This window comes from Amphibalanus amphitrite, unplaced genomic scaffold (genome assembly GCF_019059575.1).
Source record: "Amphibalanus amphitrite isolate SeventyFive unplaced genomic scaffold, NRLGWU_Aamphi_draft 000063F_arrow, whole genome shotgun sequence".
Classification (NCBI taxonomy): domain Eukaryota; kingdom Metazoa; phylum Arthropoda; class Thecostraca; order Balanomorpha; family Balanidae; genus Amphibalanus; species Amphibalanus amphitrite.
In genome coordinates, this window is record NW_024881559.1 from 618,120 (window position 1) to 642,096 (window position 23,977).

The 23,977-nt window shown below is 46.9% G+C and overlaps 1 protein-coding gene across 1 annotated transcript; it reads right to left on the reverse strand.

Moving 5' to 3' along the window:
- Positions 1-141: 141 nt before the first annotated feature.
- On the reverse strand, positions 142-23,683 carry LOC122378681 (fibrinogen-like protein 1). Its single transcript, XM_043360022.1, has 2 exons — positions 23,254-23,683; positions 142-1,747 (listed from the first exon to the last, which is right to left on the reverse strand). Exons 1-2 carry the CDS (start codon positions 23,452-23,454, stop codon positions 557-559), a joined length of 1,392 nt encoding a protein of 463 aa, XP_043215957.1. The 5' UTR covers positions 23,455-23,683; the 3' UTR covers positions 142-556.
- Positions 23,684-23,977: the final 294 nt, after the last annotated feature.

Consider the following 23,977-nt stretch of genomic DNA (forward strand, 5'->3'; position numbering starts at 1 on the left):
CGAGTGCATGCTACTTCTTACCGTCGAGGTCGTCGTGGTCTCTGCTTTGTCGTGTCTACACAACTTTCTTGGCAGCACCTTTACCTAACAACACATCATTATGAGTTATGACAGCATCATTCAACACAGCAAAACTTCGTCTCCTCAGAAGGGCTAACCCCATTTACACTCAATGTATTGATCCTCCTATGCATACAATAATGCAACAGGCATCGATATGTTCAATGAGCTCAACTCTCTCACTCCAATAACTTCGGAGAAATTTTGTACAGATGAAAGTCAAATGATGTTTCTATGCTGTCGCTTAGCTTATCTAGGATAATTATATTTCGGACATCTCGGAGTCCTTTCTCTCCATGATTTGCTGTCACCTGACCGGTGACCCAACCCGCATCATCGTCCTGCTGTCGACTAGGTAGTCTCCGCCCCCTCGCCCTGTCACCACTCCTCACGGGGCGTCTCACACAGCAGGTCAGCCCTGACCCGTCCCTCCGGAGCGACTTCAACAAAACACAACACGGGTCGGCGCCGTGCCGCGCGGCCGCCCGAGGGAGCCTCACGGTAGCCGGAAGCCGCTGGGCCTCATCTTGATCTCTATGCTGGGCAGTGAGTAGTGGTAGCCGCGCCAGAAGCGCCAGTTGACGCCGTCGGCGTAGCTGCCGTGCGGGCCGCGCAGGTAGAGGCCGTTCGGGTTGGCGTTGTGACACGCGTCGTACCACCAGCCGCCCTTGTAGAGCTCGGCGCAGTTGCCAGCCGTGTACTGGTCGTTGTCGACGTCGCGCGTGGTGAAGCCGACGCCGTTGGCGCGGCTGAGGCCGTCGCCGGCCGTGCCCGAGTAGGGGCCGACCGTGAGCCGGTACTGGTCCGTCTCCGGGCTCACCGAGAAGCCGCTGTACTCGGCGTAGCGCTGGTTGCCCTCCAGGTCGGCCATGTCCAGGCGCAGCGTGATGTCGCGCTGCCAGGTGAGCTGGTGGATCAGCTCGTTGCCCAGCCAGAACTCGCCGCTGCGGTTGCCGAAGCCGCGCCGGTACTCGGCCCAGCCGCGGAAGAAGTCGATGTGCGCGCTGAGGTCGGCGCGCCGCTGCAGCACCGTCCAGCCGCCGCCGGCCGTCGTCATGTCGCAGTAGACGGAGACGAGCCGCGCACTGCCCAAGTCCGGACGGATGGCGTACACGCCGCTGGCCGTGAAGCCCTGGCGGCGCAGGTCGGCGCAGTCGCGCGCCGGGCCGGCGCACGGCAGCCGCGCGGCCGCCTGCGACTGGTTGGCCACCATGCTGAGCAGGGCCGCGCTGCGCTCCTGGCCGGCCGTCAGCGCCGCCAGCTGCCGCCGAGAGCGGTTCGCGTAGCGCGCGAACGAGTCGCTCAGCAGCGCCAGCCGCATGTCCGGGTCAGCCGGCGGGGCGGCCGTGCCGCGCACCATGGTCGTCATGTTGCGGCCCAGCGCGGCCACCGTGGCCGTGATGTTGTTGAGATGCTGTCGCACCGTCTGCTGCGTGCCGATCGTGATCTCGGCGATATCGACCACCGACTTGAGCAGCGCGTCGTACTGGCGCTGCACGTCCTGCTGCAGCGCGCGAAGCTGCTCCACGCAGGTGCACTGGCCGCCCTGCTGGCGCATCGCCTCCGTCATCTCGGCCACCTTGGTCTGGACGGTGTCGCGCGTGTCCTGTAGCTGGGACGAGATGTCCTCCTTGGTGTCTTTCAGCTGCAGACTCAGCTCGTCCGCTACCGACTGCAGGCTCACCCCCTAAAACGGACGGAGCAGAGGTCAGCACATGACGCCAAAAACGCCCCCAACGATCCCCGAAGCCATGACTCAGAAGACAGTGCATCATCAGGAGCACCCCGAACACTCCTAAACGGCAAATAGAGTTGAGAATGACATTACAGAACACCAAACTGACGTCCCAAGAATTAACCATTTAGCTGTAAGACGTTGATTGAAGCTGCAAGCTTCATCAACGGTTAGCAGGTGACGTGCTTATTTGACTATCAAAATTCTGAAATCAATAGCTCTGTCCGTATTATCTTACTTATGAGCTTAGTGATGACAGTGAGAGTTATATGATAAAGCACTCTTATTTCCCGGCTAAATCTATGCCTGCTTTCCACCTCTCAGTGATGGAACTTCGAATGAAACTGATATAAATCTGGTTAGAAGCATTGTTCAAGTGTTTTTATCAGTTTTAGTTAGGGACTGGGGTGTCCAGCATTGCTAAAAAGAGGTCATCGCTTAGTGTGAAACATCAAGGATTGGCCAATCGTCCGATCACACCATCCTCGGCCTGTTAATCGGTAGCGGGCATGAGTTTCCATCGAAAGTGTGACGTATAACGTCCAATAGGGAGACGGTATTAAAACTCTCACTTCATATTTCCGTGTGACGCTAACTGCGTACGTATGTACAGGTCTCGCGGGTTTTAGGGGTAGGTTTTGCACCTAGAAAATTTAGTGTACTTCAGGCTATATCTTCGTCGTCTTAAGCTTTTAAGTGTTGAAGATGCGATCGACTTGTTGGGTTACAAGCCGGCCATGATCGTGTAAAATGGCTTCATCGTAGATCGATTAGTTTCTGAGATATAACCGGAAATGTAAAAGTGCAAAACCTACCGCTTAATCTCGCGAGACCTGTACCTATAAAATGAAAGCAATTTACCGCGCGCCTCAGCAACTGAATCGATATATCCACTAAGCTAACCTCAAGTTACTACTAGGATTAACACCTGTCGACTGTATCTCAAATAAATTGGGTCACGAGAAACCTTCCATGAATGACTTATGTTGTAATTCAATCAATGGAACGAGAACAGTGAACACTCTTATTGTGAATTCTTGATGATTATAATGAGTTGCTGCTGACTTAAATAGCAACGATTTAAATACAGGTCACAACGTGCTATCTTATGACGAACAAGCGTTGAACGCAGGCCATCGAAGTTTTTGTATGAAACCGGAACAGTTAATGACAGCAAAGCGGGTATTGTACATACTTTGTACATGGCTACGGGGCATTGAACTGAAATGGCGATTTTATTTTCGTCATGGCGTCGTGAAAACGGCTAATAGGTATATTTTATATAAAAATACCACATATTTTAGACTAAACGAAATGTCTTCTACACGTTTAATAGTTTGTTAATCGTCTAGACGTTTAACAAATTAGTAACACGACATCTGATAATTTTCCCTCTTTGCACGTGAAGCAATTGTAAACACTGTCTACGGTGCGGGATAATGATTAATTATCCCGCACCGAAACTGTGTTTACAATTGCTTCACGTGCAAAGCGAAAAAATTATCAGATGTCGTGTACCTGATTTGTTAAACGTCTAGACGAAACTTAAACACTGTCTTCGGTGCGGGATAATAATTGTTATCCCGCACCGTAGACTGTGTTTACAATTGCTTCACGTGCAAAGCGAGAAAATTATCAGAAGTCTTGTAACTGATTTGAACGTCTAGACAATTAACAAACTGTTAAGCGTCTAGTAGACATTTCATCTAGTCTGAAACAAGTCGTATTTTTTAAATGAAATGTATTTTTACCTTTAAGCGCCCGAAAGATGTCGGCGGTACGGGATAAAATTATTAAACCGCTCGTAGGTAGAAAATCCTTTAAATGTCTCGCCTATCGGCTTGACGTTTAAAATATTTGTTCTACCTACATGCGGTTTAATATATATTCATTACATTCATGGTCTATTTGTACTTATCAAATGGTTTCTGAATTTTGCCTTGACATTTACCAGCACCCCACGGCATTAAAAAGTTAACTAATGAGAATTTAAACGAGGGAAAATGGACTACACATATTTAACATCGCAGGGTGCTACATGCTACCGAAATTATGTCGGTACGGGTTACAAATAAGTAAATCAATCGTATGTGAACCAAAACACAACAAACCAAAGACGCTTTGCAGTGTTGTTCTACCTATGCATGCGAGGTTAAACACCCTATTAGAGTATACATATGTTGTTTGTTTTGAGAGACATCGATGCCAACCATTCGTAATTCAATTAAGTGATGTTACACTGAACTAGGCCACATAATTTTAAGCATTTTTTGTACCTCACAGGGCATAGCTAGGTATATGGGTATACGTGTAGTTGCCGTGAATCTTCTACTCATCTCGGCACCATCGCACTGCATCTAGCACTGGGCACCTAATATATCTGTGCAATGCATATGCCGGGCCGGTTTCAGTTTGCGTAAGCCAGTCATCTATAGCTGAGGTGAAACTGACACCACGTATGTTTAACAATGCTGTGATGTTATCAGTTCTAAAGGCCCTGGCACTCTGAAGGGACATGTCAGGCGCAAATATGCAACGCCATGAATTATGCGGCCAAGGCTGCGAGCATCTATGTCACCGTGTCCAGATAATACTATGTATGTGTAATGCTCGAAGTTCTTGCGGAACTCGGTGCTGATTTTTTTTTTTTGAAGTACAGAAAGAATGTTGAGCGCATCCATAATTCAAACTTGTCATTTTAAGATTGCCATGTTCTTAGCAACTATACATTGCTCGGATGGGCTATAAACCTGAGAGCTGTTCCAGCTGAACGTGAGGATTCTGAAGTTGTTTCAACTAATTTTATGCCTATTACCTACCTAAATCGATGTATAGCTGGATAGGTTTATTTACCCTATTAAGGTAGGGTAAACAACTATAAGAGATACATTAACCCTACCCACATAACCTAATCAAAATAGTAGCATTCAAACTCTTAGGATGAAACAAAGTAATTAACTAACGAAAATTTCATTTCATCGAAGTCCACGGTCTCATCAAAGTTGACCGGTAATTTCCCGAGCTAGCATCTGGAGCCTTCAGCTGTTTAACTGAGCCGTTGTTATTGTTAGTGTCGCCGTGTTAACTACGTAATTTGTCTTCTGCAGTTATTTCAATAAAACCCTTAAGCTATTCAAATTTTAAGAGTTAAATAAAAAAATCCATAATTGAAAACTACGCTTCCGCTCTGTGACGGATAAGTCCGTCAGTGACGCAATGCACATTGCAGGAAGCCCTACCCATTACCATTTGCCAGTCCATCGTGGCCTCCTCTCCCCGCCCACAACACGGCCAGCCGCAGCCACTGAGCGTCACGGTTCGGTGCCGAACGTGTTCGGAGCGGCCGAGAGGCTACACCCGCGCGGCGCGCAACCGTCCGAGACGATCGGCTGGCGCACGCGCCGTATCTGTATGCGCCGGCCGCGGCTGAGCAGCGCCGGCTGCGCCAGTGTGCACATCGCCAGTCGATACCATCAGTAAATGTGAGTTCGGTGTCGCCGACCGATCGTCGCAGACGTACGAGCCACTGCTGTCTGCTCATCAGGGGGGCCGCGCGAGTGGAGGCCTCCAGCTCCCGTCAGTCCGTCCCTGAGCTATATAGACAGAGCTATACATTCGCTGAGGCTGAGCACCTATGGACATAACGCAAGTTTGAGCCTCCTACACATCTTGCTTCCTATAAGCATCATTCTGACCATTCTAGTCCAGGCAGTCTACCGCGGCACTGCCAGACAGTGGCACTCTGTATAGGCAGCCTGCAGTCTCCGTCCATCCCGATAGTGGTGTTGACTCTCAGGCCAAAACCTATATAATCCCGTGAAGGAGAGATAGGCCACGGCCGCATGTCAATGGGGACTGAATGGCCCGATGCGATTACCTTGTTATTAGATAGAGGTCTACAAGAAAAAAATAAAAATTAAAGTAAGATAGCAACATTTTCTTGTCACAGATTACTCACATTAAACCGTGCTCAATGAAAACTAGTCTACCCACTGCGATGAAAGATATGCCACATGTCATACCGATTTTGATGGATTATGCAGAATGTAGCCAACCTACAACCACATGACATTTGACAGATTGACTTTTACTTTGAAACGGTAGATTCCCGTGAATACAATCGATGCATGCTATTTGCCGGGGAAGATAGCATGCAGTTCACTCAATGGGATAACCAGTGATGTGTGTCATTGTTTATCCGCGTGAGCGTGACGGGAATACGAGAAGGAGCACTACATAGTACATGACATTGAATTGAAGATTCAGCTACTGCATCAGCCACATACACTAGAAGAAGCAGATAAGATGGCTTGCAAGTGAATCCGGCTATTTTCGCCCTTCACATAGGAACGAGCTGCTCAGGCCCCGGCCCCTGCACGGGAGTCCGGCTTCGGCTCCGCGGCTCCGGCGTTGGTTCCGGCACCGTCTCCGTGATTGGCCCCGGCACCAGCTCTGTTCTGGATCCGGCAACAACCTGGATCCGACCCTAGCTCCAGCCTCGAAGCCTCCGAGTCTGGATCCGACCCTAGCTCCTGCTACATGGCTCCGGCACGTCCGTCGACTTTCTCTGATCATCGCTACAGGATCCGTTAATAATAACCATTGAGAGCATTATTTTGGTTTCGACTCTATGTAGTATTGGTTTAAAGACGATATTTGCGACCACGTTTCGGTTTGAACGCTCACACTTCACATACCTACTGGTTATCAATCCAAAAGCTTTCGCAACTGATTGAAACATTTCAGTTCCAATAGGCTGAATGTTATCCTTTGAAGGATAAGATACCTACCATTGCAATAAAGTCCCTGATAATTTCCACCGGAACGCTGATCGTTGCCGTAAATAAAAGAAAAAACCAAATGGCTTTTATTTTTAGCATCTGAGAGGCTCGATGCGATGGACTACCGCAGCGGGATAGCTGCTATCGCAGAGTTTACGCGATGCAACACCACTGCCCAGCTAACGTGCGATTCACTTGTCAAACATGTATTTTCCCGAACTTGAAGCTAACCTTACCCACTACAACATGACCAGAGCTAGGACTAAAATTTAACGAGCACTTGAACTCCCGTTATTAGCTACTGAAAGTATCGCAGCTGATGTCAGCTATCCGCCTATGGCGACTGGCGGACGGATTCAGTCCAGCCGGCACAAATCTGATCAGCAAGCCCCGTCCAAACATCAGCACATATAACGTCACTCAGGGTGTCCCGCTGCTCGAGAAGGAAGTCCAGACGAGTGACGCGCATTAGCGACCACAATATGTATCGTGATGTTACCGGTGCTCGCATATGACATCAGGGTCAGACGTCGCCGTTGCGGATTTCCTACGGGCCTTGAGGGACTTTCGCTGTGATCTATGGTCATCATCGAGCTGGACGAACCGGCGCCGGCTCGGTGGCACAAACAGCTGCGCGACCGTAAGCTCCTTTCGGCCGGAGCCGGCGCGGCATGCCCGATATGTGCCCGCCGTCGTGCTCGGTAGTCACGATCCGGCATGCAAACTGATGACTTTGTCCTTGTAGTGGGTTGCCGCTCTGCGCGGGTGTTGCCTCAACCCAGCCGAGTGGGAATTCCGCGAGAAGATGACCATAAGGGACCCGATGGATAAAAAGAAAAGAAAAGAAAAGTCATTAGGCATACTCGTACCTACATAGATACTGCCGACTAGATTTTCGTTAAATTCAACTTTGTGACACTATTCGCAAATGCAATCGAAACATGATCCGCAAAAAATAACTACCCGCCTTTAAAAAGTAATGATAATGTCTACCTTCTATGTATAGTCGACTACAGAATGATGTTCCACTTTTCACAGGCAATTACTTGCCTAGAGCGGTAGGCTGTGCCGCATCACACGGGCTGAGTTCACAAATTTTAGCCTTGTCCCAATGCTCACAATCGATACGCTTAACCCTAGAACGCCTAGGGGGGGGGGGGGGGTTGTATCAACCCCCCCCCCCTGAGGTTTTTTTCGAAGTGCACGCTAAACGGCTTGTCGTAGCGGGCTGAAATTTTCAATACCCTCTGGGGCAACCTTTGCGCATCTTTTGCCGAAAAAAAAATTGATCGGGTCATGTCAGGTCACGGATTTATGACGTCATAAGAGGTACAGCCTCCGGCCGACAGTTACCAAACGTGTGCGCCGAATCCCTAGGTTTTCTGCCGGTGATACCCACATTGTTTGATGGATCATGATGAAACTTCCCATGCATGTTGGGGCAAGCATTGGCTATCGTGTGGTCCAAGAAAATTGACCGGGTCAGGTCAGGTCACGGAGTTATGACGTCATAAGAGGTACAGCCTCCGGCCGGATTTTCACGAAGTGTGTACCGAGTCCCGAGGTTTTCTGCTGATGCTATCCACATTGTTGGAAGTTGGAAATACACTTTTCTGAGTCGTTACCTACAGTATTTATAGCGGAGCAGTGGTCAACAGCCGACGAATCGGGACAAACACCGGAGGGTGATGTGACACCTTATCACTCATCAGCAATAGGCCTCTTATTTTTATAGGGTAAATACACCAAAAACACCATATAGGATGCAGAATTGAGTGGGGAATACGTTGTTGAAGGTTTGAAGTTAATATCTCTCACCGTTTTGCCGCAATCGTTGCGCAAAGTTGAAAAAGTTTGATTTTTTCGGAAAATTTGACCTTTCACCGGTCATAAGTAGGTCAAATGCTGACCTAGGACCAAAAAATATACCACCAATCGCGAGATCTCGTTGAGAGCAATCCGTTGTTTTTTTTCCGCTAAGCTCTACGACCTTCCGTTTCGAAACGCCAGGGGGGTCGTAACAACCCCCCTCCCCCCTGGTCGTTCGTGTTATGAGAAATGGCCTGGTCGTGCGAGGGTTAATTGCGTGATAAACGGCACAAATTAGCGCTCCGGTCAACTGATAGCTTCTGAGGAGTGGAACATCATTCTGTAGTCGACTATACATGCAGATGGATGTTACACTTACTTTTCACCCCATTAACCATTAACATGGTAAGTATACGTGCGTCAAATTAAGTAAGAGGACACCAAAAGTGGCAACCTTTATCACAACATATCGTCATTATGACATTGGCATAGCTTTTTAGTCCCGACACTGGCCGTCACTTGTGCGAAAGGCTGTTCCTTCGCTATCTTTTTTATAGATAAACTGTTGTGCTGCAATAACGAATACATGTTGTGTTGGTAGGACAGCGCAAGCTATTGCCGTTTGCTTCCCCTCGTCTATGAGGTTTGTGGGACCAGCTCAGGTCGCAGGCCAATAATAGACACCATTTGTTGGGCTTCACTAGAAATAGCCGGCCATCATCGGCTAGCCATGAGGAGCGGCGGACATAAACTGTCCACCGGCACAGCACCCCAACATCGCCGAGCTGATCCGGGGGCTGAGACGGCACGCCGACAGCATCAATACTGTGCAGTAAGGCAGCGGTGCATGTCGACATGCCTTCTATTCATTGCAAACCAACCAGATAAGTGCAAAATCCGTAGACCGCATGAGGTAACTCGTGTCTTTCGCCACAGCGAACATTGGCATCAGGCTTATTCATCCAGTCTCTATCATATTTGTTCGATCGGCAGAGGAGAGATAAGGGATACAAGAGTCGAAAAACCACTTGCGATTCATTCATCTCCACTTCATTCGTATTGCCGTAGCCATCGCTTTTTTGTAACCACGCCTTAGCTGAGGGCCGGGGTCCGAACAACGAAGAAACAATAGTATGAGGGCATAAACTATTGTTTTGTTATGAGGACAAACAATAATCCAGCCATGTTTTAGTATAAGATACTAAACATGGCTGAAGGTTCTTGGGATAGGACGAGACGATTTTCTTGCTCTAAAAGCAGACTCAGTAGTCTCCAATGGCTAATTATGGTGAGATAACGTGACCCGATTTATCTTTGGTGGCCTTTATGAATAATCCGGGATATACAATTTGTAAGAACTCAGGAGCTTGTTACTTGGTGTCTGACGTGCTTAACCCTCGCGGGCCCGGGGGAGCGTTTTTCGCCCCCCCCCCCCCCTTAGCGAATATTAGCGATAGCTCCCGAACGCTTAGGGATAGGAAAGCGAAACTTTCAGTACCCTTTTCCCCATTAATATGCTATTTGACTGTTGACATCTTCTAAAGTAAGTTTTAGGACCTAGCCTCCTTGATGACGTCATAGGGTCGACTTTTCTAGATCCCTGCACGGCAAACTTTGGCGTCACAGACGTGAACTTCAAACTACTGCCAAAAATAGAGATTTAGAGATAAGACAAATAACCAGCACGGCTGTGTGGCATTTGACCTAGGGAAAAATATAAAATTAATTTTGGTGACCTGAGGTCAGAGGTCAGGTCAACGTATCCGAGCTGGGGTTTTAGTTTTTCGCAAATGACTTCAACTAAAATGGTCCTAGAGCTACGGCAGTAGTGTGAACGCTTTCGTCTTGTCAAGCCACGCCGCATGACATACATTTTGTCTGGAAAAATGTCAAGTTTCATGCTGACCTAGTGATCTCGAATGACCTTTGACTGATCTCGACACATGAAAGGTCGTGCCTATGTATATGATGGAATCGTAGCCGCTGATCACGAATCTGGCAGTGGCATCCATTTTGTCCTAAGCATTCATTAAAAGCCTCAGGATGGCAAAATTGTTTTAATTTTTATGGCTGACTTGAATTAGTGAAAAAGCCTCTAGCAAGGATACTGTTCCGTGAAGTTGACCCTGGAACAGCCTTGTATCGTAAGACAAACCACAGATAGGAGCCTGATCAGCTTCAAAACATTTCACCAACATCATGGAATTTACTATACAAATATACGAGAGGAAAAATTGTTGAAAGATTTTTATGGTGCACCGATTTTTTTGTCCTGCACGGATTATGACCATGCCACGTGCAAACATCTCGTACCCCCAAAAAAAGATTATTTTTACAAAGTTGGCAAGCCCATGACAATCACTACGTTTCCATGACACGTCTAAATCGATTTAGCGAAATTTCACGTGCGTTTTTCTCGGAAACTATTTACCTTATGCAAAAAATGAGCGTATACATATATGGTTTTAGCTAGCACCTAATCCTATATTTACATTTTTAGATTATGCCTAAATGATGGATGGAGCAAATACATTTTTCAAAATCGGCTTAGCTTGTGCCATGGAAACGTTAGTGACTTTTAATGAAATGTTTTCTGGATTTTTTTTCGAGAATGGGATATTATATCGATCAAACCATTGGCAGCATTGACACTTTTGCTCGTCTGTCAATTGATTCATAACGCCGAATGACGCCGGATGAAGGGATCAAGTTTGCCGACTTTAAAAATAATATTTTCTGGGCACGAGATGTTTGCACGTGGCACTTGCCCGACAATAAGAACCGACGTTCCATTAAAAAGATTTTTAACAACTCTCTTTTAAATGACATATTTATCATTTTCCTAGCATGATAACTTTTCGAGTTATAACGATTCTTTATCGTCTCGTTTTTTTTTTTCTTTAAACACCATGTATATGCAAGAGAATGCTAAACTGGGAAATATGTCAAAAGAGCTGATGAACGATAGGAGGGCAGCGATCAACAGAGGTTGCCATTTGCCAATGGGCAATATGTAGAAGGGCTGCGATCGACAGGAGGGCGCCAATAGGTAGGAGAGCCCTGATACATTCGAGTTCCGGTAGAAGGGCACCGATAGGTAGGAGCGCGGCGAGTAGCAGGAGGACACCAATGGGTAGAGAGGCGACGATCAACACAAAGTCGTCAATAGGTAGGAGAATGGCCATTAACAGGAGGTCGCCAATAGATAGGAAGTGGTCATCAGCAGGAGGTCGCCAGTGGGTAGAAGGGCGACGATTAACAGGGAAGCGCCAATAGTAAGAGCGCGCTTTTGCCCAAGACGACGACATCGAATAGGAGAATGCCTGTGAGGGTAACCGGACAAAAGATCGTAAAGCAGAAGATCGTATGGCAGAAGATCGTAGGCAGTTGATCGTATGCAAAATATCGTAATGGATAAAGATTGTACGACATAATGCTCGTATGGACAACAGATCGTATTCGCTAAAGATCGTCAAGGAAAATGATCGTATGCCAAAAAGTCGTAATGGATAAAGATCGTACGACATAATGATCGTATGGACAAAAGATCGTATTCGCTAAAGATCGTCAAGGAAAATGATCGTATGCCAAAAAGTCGTAATGGATAAAGATCGTACGACATAATGCTCGTATGGACAAAAGATCGTACCTATTCGCTAAAGATCGTCAAGAAAAATGATCGTACGCCAAATGATCGTATGAGATAAAGATCGTACAGTCAAAATATGGTATTCACATGGTGCAGCCCAACTCCAGCGCATACAAAGCTTATCAGTTTCTGTGTTCGCGTAGTAAGTGGCCGTCGTAAGCTCGACCATACATTGATGTTATTTCAGAGCTTAGATGGCTCAATGACACCTAAAAGCAACGCGTTGTATATGTGCCGAATAAATGAATGTATGTGCTGCCGTTTTCATGTACCTATTTGAAGTGAATACAACTAAACCCATGTTCCCCCCCCCACCCCACCCCCCCCCCCACCCCGCCTGGAAGGTTAAAATGTTGCTTAAGCGGCTGAAGTAAACGACGTTAAAATACTTTTTCCTTCGCACTGTTACATTTTCATATTGAATCGTCATCGCTTTACGAGTCATCAACAGATGTTTATCGCGTTATCACTATCGAAGTCGCAATTCTCCTAGTTATAGGATCCTAGTTTCAATCCAATCCTAGTTATAGGAGTCATTGTTATCGAAGGCCGGTTAAAGATGTCAATTGTCCATCTTGGTTCGAAATCGCCCCAGTAATTACCGAGTTACTGAAATGGGAACAAATTTGGCACCTCTTTTTTTTGTATTTTGTACGTGCATTGGGGGTCACTCACATAGATCAAGGGTATCCGACCTTTGGTAGAAGGGATGCAGCTATCCTATAAAAATTACCGCAAGACAATCGCTCAAGCCGCTGCTGAGATATGCATATGGACCTCTCAAAATCATTACTTTTGCAAAACTACTTGAACACCCTTGACTTCTCACGTGGCACGTGCCACGACAGCCACTGAGATGTATCAAAAGTAGTCAATTACGGGGAAAAAGGGATGGGGCTACCCAGCAAAAAAGACCGCAGGCCAATCGGTTCAGCGGTTGCTGAGATATAAGCCTCTCAAAAGCGTTACAGGCCGGGCCGGGCCGGGCCGGGCTGGGCCGGGCCGGGCTGGGCCGGGCCGGCTCCTCCTCACAGGCGGAGATTTTCTCATACTGAGATTTTCCCGTTATATTCAAAAGACTTTCGCTTGGCTCGCTGCGCTCGCTCGCTCGTAACAACACTATTCTATACGATTATTTACTTTACGAACGTAACGTTACGATCTTTTGTCGAACGATCTTTTACAACATACGATCTTTATCTTACGATCATTTTCCTACGATCTTTTTTGTACGATCCATTGCTTTACGATCTTTTGCTTACGATCCTTGGTCGTACGATCTTTTGCGACATACGATATTTATCTTACGATCATTTTCCTACGATCTTTTTCATACGATCAATTGCTTTACGATCTTTTGCTTACGATCTTTTTGTCGTACGATCTTTTACAACACACGATCTTTATCTTACGATCATTTTCGTACGATCTTTTGCATACGATCAATTGCTTTACGATCTTTTGCTTACGATCTTTTTACCGTACGATCTTTTACAACATACGATCTTTATCTTACGATCATTTTCGTACGATCTTTTTCCATACGATCTTTTGTCTTACGGGGCATTCCACGTCAAATCGAACAAAAATCGGCTGTTTTGCACCTTACCATCAGCGATTTCATTATAAATTTGTGAGCGAGTTCCTGTGTCGCCCCGAACATTACATGGATGTTTTTTGCACATTCTGACCACAGGTCTTCTAAATATAGGGCATCGAATTTTTACAAAATGCTGTATCTTTATATTTTTGAACGACCATAACTTTGGTTGTACTTGTTTGATTTGAATGAAATAAACCTTACTGTTTAGGTAATTTCTTAAGCAGTTGTTTAGAATTGCACCTACTTAAATATATGACCTTGAAAATTGCTTAACTCTGTTCTTAAGCACAAAAATTGAAATAGCAAAAAACACGTCACCTTCGATTTGGCTAATTTTCATATATGTTATTGCCTACCATATTCTTAACAACCTGTGAAAAAATTAGAGTGGGCCATTCATAAGTTTTGAAGAAAATGGCACATATGCAAACGTATGTTAGCACGCGCAGTGGAGGGGGAAGAGTGAATTTCGCCCCACCCCTCCTGTTTTTCGCCAATATCTCATAGTATTAATGCGAAATTAATTATAGCCACCTGTCCAAAATTGAATTGCACATCTCATCGTGCAAGCAAGAAGAAAATCGGTTCACAACTGGTCTAGTAATAGCGGTGTAAAGTGAACATCCTGTCGCCGCGGCGACGCGGCGACTCGGCAGCCGGCGCCGACCGCTAGCCGCCGCCTGAATTGTAGACTGTGCCGGGACGGAACGGAACGGTTCCGTCTTTACATCGCGCTCCTTACCGCTGATTACGTTCGATTCGCGTCAAATTTTGTGAGAAGACTAAGAAATGTACAGGCAATCTTATGGTGTAAGAATTTTGAGAATTGGTTGGTAAACAATTGAAATATGAACGTGTAAACACAAAATTGTGATTGCTGCGTTTCCCGCGTCGGCCGATCCCGCCTCAGCCGGCGACATGTTACTCTTAGCAGGTCTCTAACTGCCATATTTATTATTGGATTAACTAGAAATTCCCCATACATACTTACAAATGTATATTTTTTTCGTATAGTGAAGATAAAAGGACGTGAAGATATCGTTGCGTGATAATGTTTTCGTTGAATTTTTGGCTTCATGATGCATTTCCACACGGCTCAAAATTCACCGCAAAATACCGTTTGCCTGAGACACTTTTACTATGGAAATTGAATGCTTGACTACGATGACTATGTATTTCCATTCTCGCAGAGTTTGGGATATCACTAATCAGCAATCATTCATTTCAGAAAGTGTACACAAGCAAGCATGTCTTGACTCTGTCTTTCAAGGTCACGCGCGGTTGCGTGATGTTGATGCATGAAAACGGCGTTTGCCGTGAGAGTTATGAATGGCCCACTCCAATTTTTTCACAGATGGTTAGGAACATTGTGACGGACATAATATGTAAAAATTACCCGAATCGAAGGTGACGTGTTTTTTGCTATTTAAATTTTTCTGTTTTAATTCAAGGTCAAATGCATTTCAAGGTCACTTCAATTTAATTTTATAATTAAAAATCAAAGCCTTATCAATTGCCTACAAGACCCTGTTAATATCATTTTGATACCAGAAAAGGAACCAGAGTTATAGACATTTAAAAAATTGATGTGTGGCATTTTTGGCTATATTCGATGACCTATATCTCAGCGATACTTTATCAAATTTCGAAAATATTATACGTAACTCAGTTTTGAACCATGCCCAGTCTGCCTACAAATTTTCAGAAAAATCGAAGGGGATGACGGATTTCGGTGTTTGATTTGACGTGGAATGCCCCTTACGATCTTTTGTCACGTAATCGCCTGTGAGGAGGGTGCCGATCAGCAAGGGGGCGCCAGTGGGTAGAAGGGCAGCGATCAACAGGACTTAGGAGGGCGCAAATATGTAGGAGGATGGTGATCAGCACGAGGGCACCAATAGGTAGGGGGGCCCGATCAACATTTAACAGAAGGGAATAAGGAACCAATAGGCAGGAGGGTGTCAATGGGTAGGAAGGAGGGCGGCGATCAACAAGAGGTTGCCAAAAGGGAGGAGGGCGGCCATCAAAATTCCACTTGAGGGCGCAGTAGGTAGGAGGGCGCCAATAGGTGTGAGAGTGTCGACCAGCCGAAGGGCGACAGTGGGTAGAAGGGCGACGACCTACAGGGGGACGTCTCCGGGTAAGAGGGCGCCGATGCACAGGAGGGCGCCAATAGGTATGAGTACGCCGATCAAAATGAGGGCACCATTGGGTAGAAGGGCAGCGATCAACAGGCTTAGACTGGCGACTGGCTACAATTGTGGTTGGAGGGCGCCCCAGACGCATTTTCCCTGTAAACACATTCGCGCCTCCAATCGCGATTGTTTTTCGATTAAATTTTATTGCAAAGGGTGTCCTCAGCGCCCAAGGGGGGGGGGCGGGGCATGGCCCAAAGGCCCCCTGCCTACGCCCCTGTTTATATTCATCGCAACATATCGCACAATGGCAGCACGTTTCAACTCATCATTAAGAATTTTCGCTTGACCTGCCGCAACCATAGTAGGTAACCGTAAAATATAATAATTTAAAAGAGATTGCAATATAGTACTCAGCTTTCGTTGAAATTAAATAAAAACTCAGCATATATCGGACGTTTCGTGTTCGGTTTAACACTTCATCGGCGATCGCCGATGAAGTGTTAAACCGAACACGAAACGTCCGATATATGCTGAGTTTTTATTTATTTTATTTATAAAAGAGATTGCAATAATAAAAATGTTAATCGCAATGAAAAGGTTTCCATGGTATTCACACAACAATCGATCTGCGCTTCTGTTCGCACCATAGCCGGATCTGCATCACCTGTCGTTTGCTGACAGCCGTATCTGCCTGCGACCCAGTGAACTACCCTGCGGCCTACTTCGCCCTCCTGTCTCCCGATACGCTGCAGGTCTGCCATCCAACCAGCTGCTGTGTCATCTGGTCAAGTGTCAAGCCGTCTAGTCTGCTGTCCTGTTACCGGCACTGGACGGCACACGTCCTGTCACGGGACTGGTGTCAGTGGCCGCTGAGCTTAGTGACGAGAATCTATTTCTTTGCAGCTCCGCAGCAATGTCCACGTCGACCTGGTCAAGTCGGTCAGCTTGAAAAGATCGTGAGAGAGTTGTCAGTGAATCTAGTAGCAAAAGAGAAAAACTGAATATCAAAGTTGTCAGGCCGAAAGGCCATCCTGCTGCACTAAGCATCGCATTTTATTTCTCCAAAGAATGAAAAATGTTTATTCCGCTGGCGTGATCATTTCAGACAAAACATGGTCTAAACTGAACCGCCAGGGCAGCTGCACAGTAACGGTAACGCTATGGCCTGGACTCGTTAATTAAGCTCATTAGTAATTAACGCGCGGCACACGTTTGATTGGAAACAACAAAATAATAGTTGGAGCTCATCCATCTGGGGAAATTTCCGCACATAAAACTGACTCAGTGGCATTTGTTGTCTATAAATTGTGTTATTTTTCCTGGTGATAGTTAACACAGTTTGTATGTACGGCTCTCGCGAGATTAAGCGGCAGGTTTTGCACATTTACATTTCCGGTTATACCTCAGAAACTAATCGATCTACGATGAAGCCATTTTACACGATCCTGGCCGGCTTGTTTACCCAACAGGTCGATCGTATCTTCAACACTTAGAAGCTTAATACGACGAAGATATAGCCTGAAGTACATTAAATTTTCTAGGTGCAAAACCTACCGCTAAAACCCGCGAGACCTGTATGTAAGTACATACCTACATCTCCGCAGCATTTCAGTCTACGGCCGGAACTGTTCTGAAGGCATGCGTTTGGTGTCAACTGCTCGCCATGCCAAAACTGAGATCTCACATCAGATTGTTGAGTTTGGAGTCCTTTCAAGAATTTCACTGAGTCCTAAGAGATAAATAAGTAACAATAATGCGAATAATGCGATATTGGTCTGGCCCAATGTGCTTTGCAACGGGGCTTCAGGCTTCACCATCACCAGAACCCCTTCGTGATCCGGACTCGGGATCCTTAGCGTCCCTCATGGCTGGCTTCTGATAACCCGGCAGTTGCTGGGGTATTTCGCCACCCACCGTTTGCTGGGGGGGGGCGTTAAACGCCCCCAGCCGATAACTCGAGAACCAATAGGCGCAGCGAAACGCACGAGGCGGCAAACGAAAGAGCGCGACGAGACGCTTCAGATGAGTACTTTAAAGTTGAATTTTGAGGTCACAGGTCGGGTCAAGGTCAGGTCAAACACCTGAAATCGGGCTTTCGGTAGCATGGACTTCAGGGCTTCGCAATGGGCGCCTCTCGCCATAAACTCTGTCAAAACGGTGCACAATCCATCTTATAAGGCCAACAAGAGTGTCAGCTCCATGTAGGGGTCAGTCAAGCATAGGTCAGGGTCAAGGTCAGGTCAACCGGGTAGGCACATATCCCCGAAAATCAAAACTGATATTCGCAGCCTGTGACACATGTTTTATAGGTAATTTGGAGCGTAGAACACGATGGTGACATTCATTTTATCATATGTGTACGTGTTTGGCCCAAAAAGTTCAATTTAAGAAATTCATGTATCATGGTCGTGAAGTAGTCACGAAAAATTGCCAAGATTCAGTTCAAGATTATGGAAAGTTCGGAGCAATAATCAATAATCGAAGATAGCCATTTGATTGACCATGGTATTGGCAGTCTAATGGCGTTTACGGCATGTCTGTATATCTATTCTGTGATTTTATATGATTTTTTGAACATATGCCGTTTTTGGTCGAAAACTCAGAAATAATGACGTCACTAAAACCTCGATTTCTCAAAAATTTTCCGACCGATTTTTTTGAAACTTTGTCACAATAAACTTCAATCAATTCCCTACAGGTACCCAAAATTTGGCGCGCCTGCGGCGCGCCGTTTTTATGCTATGGCCCGGCGAAAAAAGTGGGGGCGTTTAACGCCCCCCCCCAGCAACTCGCGGGATAATGGTGCCGGGCCGTTCAAAACTGATATGATTACGGAGCGAGCGAAGCGAGCGTAGTCTTTCCTTAGATTAACCGAAATTTCTGAGTATGAGCGGCCGGCCGGCCGGCCGTGGTCACGATTTTGCGAGGCTTATATCTCAGCAACCACTTGACCGATTTACATGGGGTAATTTTTGTAGGGTAGCTTCATTCCTTGTACCAAGTATTGGACTATTCCTGATGCATGTGGGTGACCCCTTATGCACGTGCCACGTGCAAAACGAAGAGGTGTCACTTGTGTAATAGGTGCAATATCTCGGTAACTACTGGGCCGATTGCGCTGAAAGTTGGCATGTAGGTAGGCACCCACTAGGCAATGCATATCCATGTGCCAAAGTTGGGGTGCTGCTGCACGTGCGCACGTGCAGGGGTCGATTCCAGATCTCGAGAACGGCTTAACCGATTGCGCTCAAATTTGGTACACGGTTACGGAGCAGTTAGTATATAGGGTGCCGTGCACAAGTCAGTTGGGAGTTGGGACCCATTTTGCACGTGCGCAAGTGCAAGGTGCCGCTTTCAGATCTCGAGAACAGCTGGGCCGATTGTGCTCAAATTCGGCACATCGCTATAGACCGGTTAGTAGGTAGGGTGCCGTGCATAAGTCAGTTGGAGGAACCCCTCGCAATTTCGCACACGCAAGGCCCACCCTCTCGCTCGCTCCGTTAGTCGCCCCAAAAGGCGTTATTCTATGACCCTAAAAAAACAATTAAAAATGATTTTATTGTGATGGTCGCTGGACGGTGTCGGCTGACGGGTCACGCCGTCAGTGACCGATGGGTGACGCGCACGGTCTGACATCGGCCACCCTCAGTGACAGCGCTGAGGCCGAGAGGGAGCCGATCGGCTCACAGAGACCTGATGCCACCGCGCGGCTGTCTCTGGCCGCGGCCGCGCTAAATCCGGCTGCTGCCCAGCTGGATACTAACACAACAACCATGAATTGATCCCGGCTGCGTGCGCCCGTATGAAATTTGACTGTGCCGTTACGGCCCGACGACACCTTTAGCATGAGCCTGCTAAATATAATGGCGAGTGGTGCACACACTCAATTTTTTCTTACTTTGCCTGATACCCGATGCAATATCAAAGCACTTGATAAAATTACTCGCCCTACTTCGCAAGTTTGAACAACCAGCATAGTTTATGTGCCTGTTGCAAATTCAAGAGGACCTGGACATCAATGCTGACATATACGAGTAATGGACAGACCTAATTTCAGCTTTTCAAAAGCATCGCTCATGTTTCTGGTGATGTTAGAACACTATTTCTCATGTAGGTACCTATTCATCAAGCCAATAAAAGTTAAGTACAAATGTATATAGGTAAGCCCTTTTCAGGACGGAACATCGTGCATCCATTTGATCTGTTTGATCCTTTAACCCGCGAGTTGCTGGGGGGGGCGTTAAACGCCCCCACTTTTTCACCGGGCCATAGCATAAAAACGGCGCGCCGCAGGCGCGCCAAATTTTGGGTACCTGTAGGGAATTTCTTGAACTTTATTGTGACAAAGTTTCAAAAAAAAATCGGTCGGAAAATTTTTGAGATATCGAGGATTTAGTGACGTCATGATTTCTGAGTTTTCGACCAAAAACGGCATATGTTCAAAAATCATATAAAATCACAGAATAGACATACAGACATGCCGTAAACGCCGTTAGACTGCCAATACCATGAACAATCAAATGTCTGTCTTCGGTTATTGAATATCGTTATGCATTTTCCAAAATCTTGAACTGAATCTTGCCAATTTCTCGTGACTACTTCACGACCATGATACATGCATTTCTTAAATTGAACTTTTTGTGCCAAACACGTACACATATGATAAAATGAATGTTACCATCGTGTTCTACGCCCCAATCCAAATTACCCATAAAACATGTGTCACAGGCTGCGAATATCAGTTTTGATTTTCGGGGATATGTGCCTACCCGGTTGACCTGACCTTGACCCTGACCTATGCTTGACTGACCTCTACATGGAGCTGACACTCTTGTAGGCCTTATATGATGGATTGTGCACCGTTTTGACAGAGTTTATGACGAGAGGCGCCCATTGCGAAGTCCTGAAGTCCATGCTACTGAAAGCCCGATTTCAGGTGTTTGACCTGACCTTGACCCGACCTGTGACCTCAAAATTCAACTTTAAAGTACTCATCTGAAGCGTCTCGTCGCGTTCTTTCGTTTGCCGCCTCGTGCGTTTCGCTGCGCCTATTGGTTCTCGAGTTATCGGCTGGGGGCGTTTAACGCCCCCCCCCCCCAGCAAACGGTGGGTGGCGAAATACCCCAGCAACTGCCGGGTTAACCCTCGCCCGCACATGGGGGGGGGGTGGTTGCCCCCCCCCCAGGTAGTCTTTCTGCTCTGCACTCAACATTTTTAGAGCTAGAAGGCTTATTTTTCGTATTGCTGCTCCTCTATCCTTTCTTGATGCCCCCTGAAAATTTCAAGTTTCTGTGGTTTTTGGTTTCGGAGATATGACCTTGTTTTTCAGGTCATGTCATGACCCAAATGGCCAATTCTCAACATCTTGCGTTGGCTATGGGCCTTGTGAGCTTTTGACACCTTGATTTCGGCCTTTTTTGCCAGTATTACCTCCCACCTATCATGGAACATGTTGTTCGACGATGTACAGAGGTCAAGGTCAGGGTCAAGGTCAACCTAGGTCATCTAGGATAATAGCGTTTTAGGCAAGCGGAATTTACTTTTTGTGAAGTTTTTTTACTGCATTTTTGGTAAAAGCTTTTCAGATCATGATTTCATGTAATATGGACACATAAACAATCGGTGCACACATCAGTATACACACAGACACACACAGACATACAAACACATATAATTGACCTTGACCTAACTTGACCTGAAATGACCTCAGCAGCAAAAACCTGGTCGGGTAGTGTGACAAAGAGGTTCTAGCTGGCTTGGCGCCAGAAAACGGCATCGTCATCGGTATATGATCAGCAGCGCACTTGATATCCAACGGTGACCCAAAACAGCAACGTTTTTTAGTTTGACCTGACCTGGAAGGTCAATGACCGACCTGAGAAGGTAAAACTGGGTATCATTGGATTCGTCTCTTCCCAAAGAATCTTTTTGGTCTTTACCGCTAAGCTCTATCTTCAACAGGAACGAAATGGCGCGGGGGGGGGGGGGGGTGGCAACCACCCCCCCCCCCCCATGTGCGTTCTAGGATGGGAAAATGGCATGTGCGGGCGAGGGTTAAGTAACGATACCTTTAAAAAAATCAGCATCTTTAAAAAAATCAGCATCTATTTATTATAAGGGTTAGTTCACTAATGTCACAAATGTCACCAACCACCGGAACCCAACGCAACTTCACTACGATACCTATTGGTTGGAATCAATCATAAATTGCGGCAAGAAATAAATATTTTTTGGAAACTTATGATGACGCGAAGTATATACTTGATACTTCTATCACTGCATTCACCTGCAGTCTTTTTTTTTGTCGGGAATCCCTTTTACCCCGCATTTGACTACTCTTTATTGCAGGTGGGTGATCGTCGTGTCATATGCCACTTGAGACGTCAAAGGTGTCAAAGTTGTTTTTGTCAAACTTGTAACGATTTTGAGAGACCTTATCACAGCAACCGCTGGACCAATTGACTTATGGTCTTTTTTTAAAGGAAAAGGGCCACCTTTAACATGGGGATTGAAACTGAGATAGCCATCTTGTAGCCCGTGTCCGAAAACCTATCTGTCTACCTCCTTACGGCCGATTTCGGCCTCCATTCGTAGTTATCGGCAATTTTAAAAGAAAATACGCCAGGAATGCGTCCTTATCCCAGGAATGCGTTCTTATCCGACAATACAGCCACCCGCGGCGAGGCTTTGGTTTTTTACCAATCAGCTCCAACCAGCTCAGCTTTAACCAATCAGCTTATCTGACACAATCCGACGAGTCTGTCTTCTGAACGCTGATTGGCTTGAGTGTGACGTCATCGCTATGCCATCATACAGTAGGTGCCGTAGAGAGTATCAACATAGTACCAATATGTTAAATAGTTTTAAATACTTTTTAGCGAATTGTGCACTTCTGGCACCAGTTTTAAAAAGAAAATGAAAAATAATAATGTCAAAATGAAAAACAACGATATCTTCATATTTCACGAAGGTGGCCCTTTTCCTTTAAGAGTAGTTACATCATTTTTATCAAACATCGGACTACTCTGAATTCATGTGAGTGACTACCTTTGCACGTGCCACGTGTGAAATGAAGTGGTGTCAAGTTTGTTCCCATTACCTACAATGACTTCGAACTTGGCAATGACAGGATCTCATGTCAGGACTCTATAAAAAGATGCCCATGCTTTTGATGTTTAATATTCATGATAGTAATTAATAGGTATATAATGCACCACAGGGGGCCGGTAACGGGTAAATTATATCCTTAGTGCAGAAGAGGTCGTTGTTGATAAGTATTTCGCCACAGTCAAGGGAAGAAAATCAAACAGTAGCCAGGATACTCAAGAAATCATTCCGGCCCATATGATACCCACGATACAGAACCATTGATGTATCAGCAGGCCTGTGTCAGTGGGATGCCGTGGGAAGCAGTGGCCCGTCGCGGCGACGAGCGGGGCTCCCACCACCGCGCCGTCCGCCAGCGTCCCGTCTCTTACCGGTGCCTGTCGTTTCCTGATGTTGCCGCCTCCGCAGCGGTACTCGCCCAGTTGCGACCGCAGCGCGTCGCTGACGGCCTCGCGCACAAGCTGGCGCAGCTGCTGGTCCTCGTCGGCGCTCCTCTGCAGCTGGCCGCTGGCGGCGCCGACCGAGAGCAGCAGCAGCAGCAGCAGCGGCGGGGCGGCGCGTGCCAGCGCCATGGTGGCTGCCGCTCGCCGGCTCGGTGGCAGCGTCGTGCACCGTGCCACTGTGTCGGGCCCGACTGAGCGGCCGTGGCGGCGGCCGGCTCTGCCGCCGAGGCACTCACTCTCACCGATGGCAGGTGTGATAGGACGGCGGCGCGTGCAGCGGGGCTCGGCCGCCTCGGCCGCCGCAGCTAGCTCCACTGACCCCGGGCGCCGCGTGCTGCGCGTCCCACTCCGACAGCGGCCGCCCGCAGGCATCTTCATCAGACCGGTGGACACACGGCCCAGCGCGCCGGCCGGCCCTAGCCTCCTGACAGGATTTCAGACGGTAGTTTATCATTTTCGAAAGATTCATCACATGTGAACTGGATGATGAAATTTATACAGCGATGCTAATCGCGTGGATAGTAGCTGAATGATAATGGAGCACCAAGGATGCCTTGGCGCGAGCCGAAACTGGCGCTGTGCCTATTGCTCTATGCTGTCTCCACACGGCGGCGCGGTGGACATTTGGCTGCCGCCGGCCAGCCACGGCCCT

Bases quoted from the DNA above. Each gene is read 5' to 3' on its own strand.
- LOC122378681 (XM_043360022.1), bottom strand. From the start codon at position 23,454: ATGGCGCTGGCACGCGCCGCCCCGCCGCTGCTGCTGCTGCTGCTGCTC. The intron at 1,748-23,253 runs GTAAGAGACGGG...CGTCCGTTTTAG, and splicing joins TCAGGAAACGACAGGCACCG to GGGGTGAGCCTGCAGTCGGT.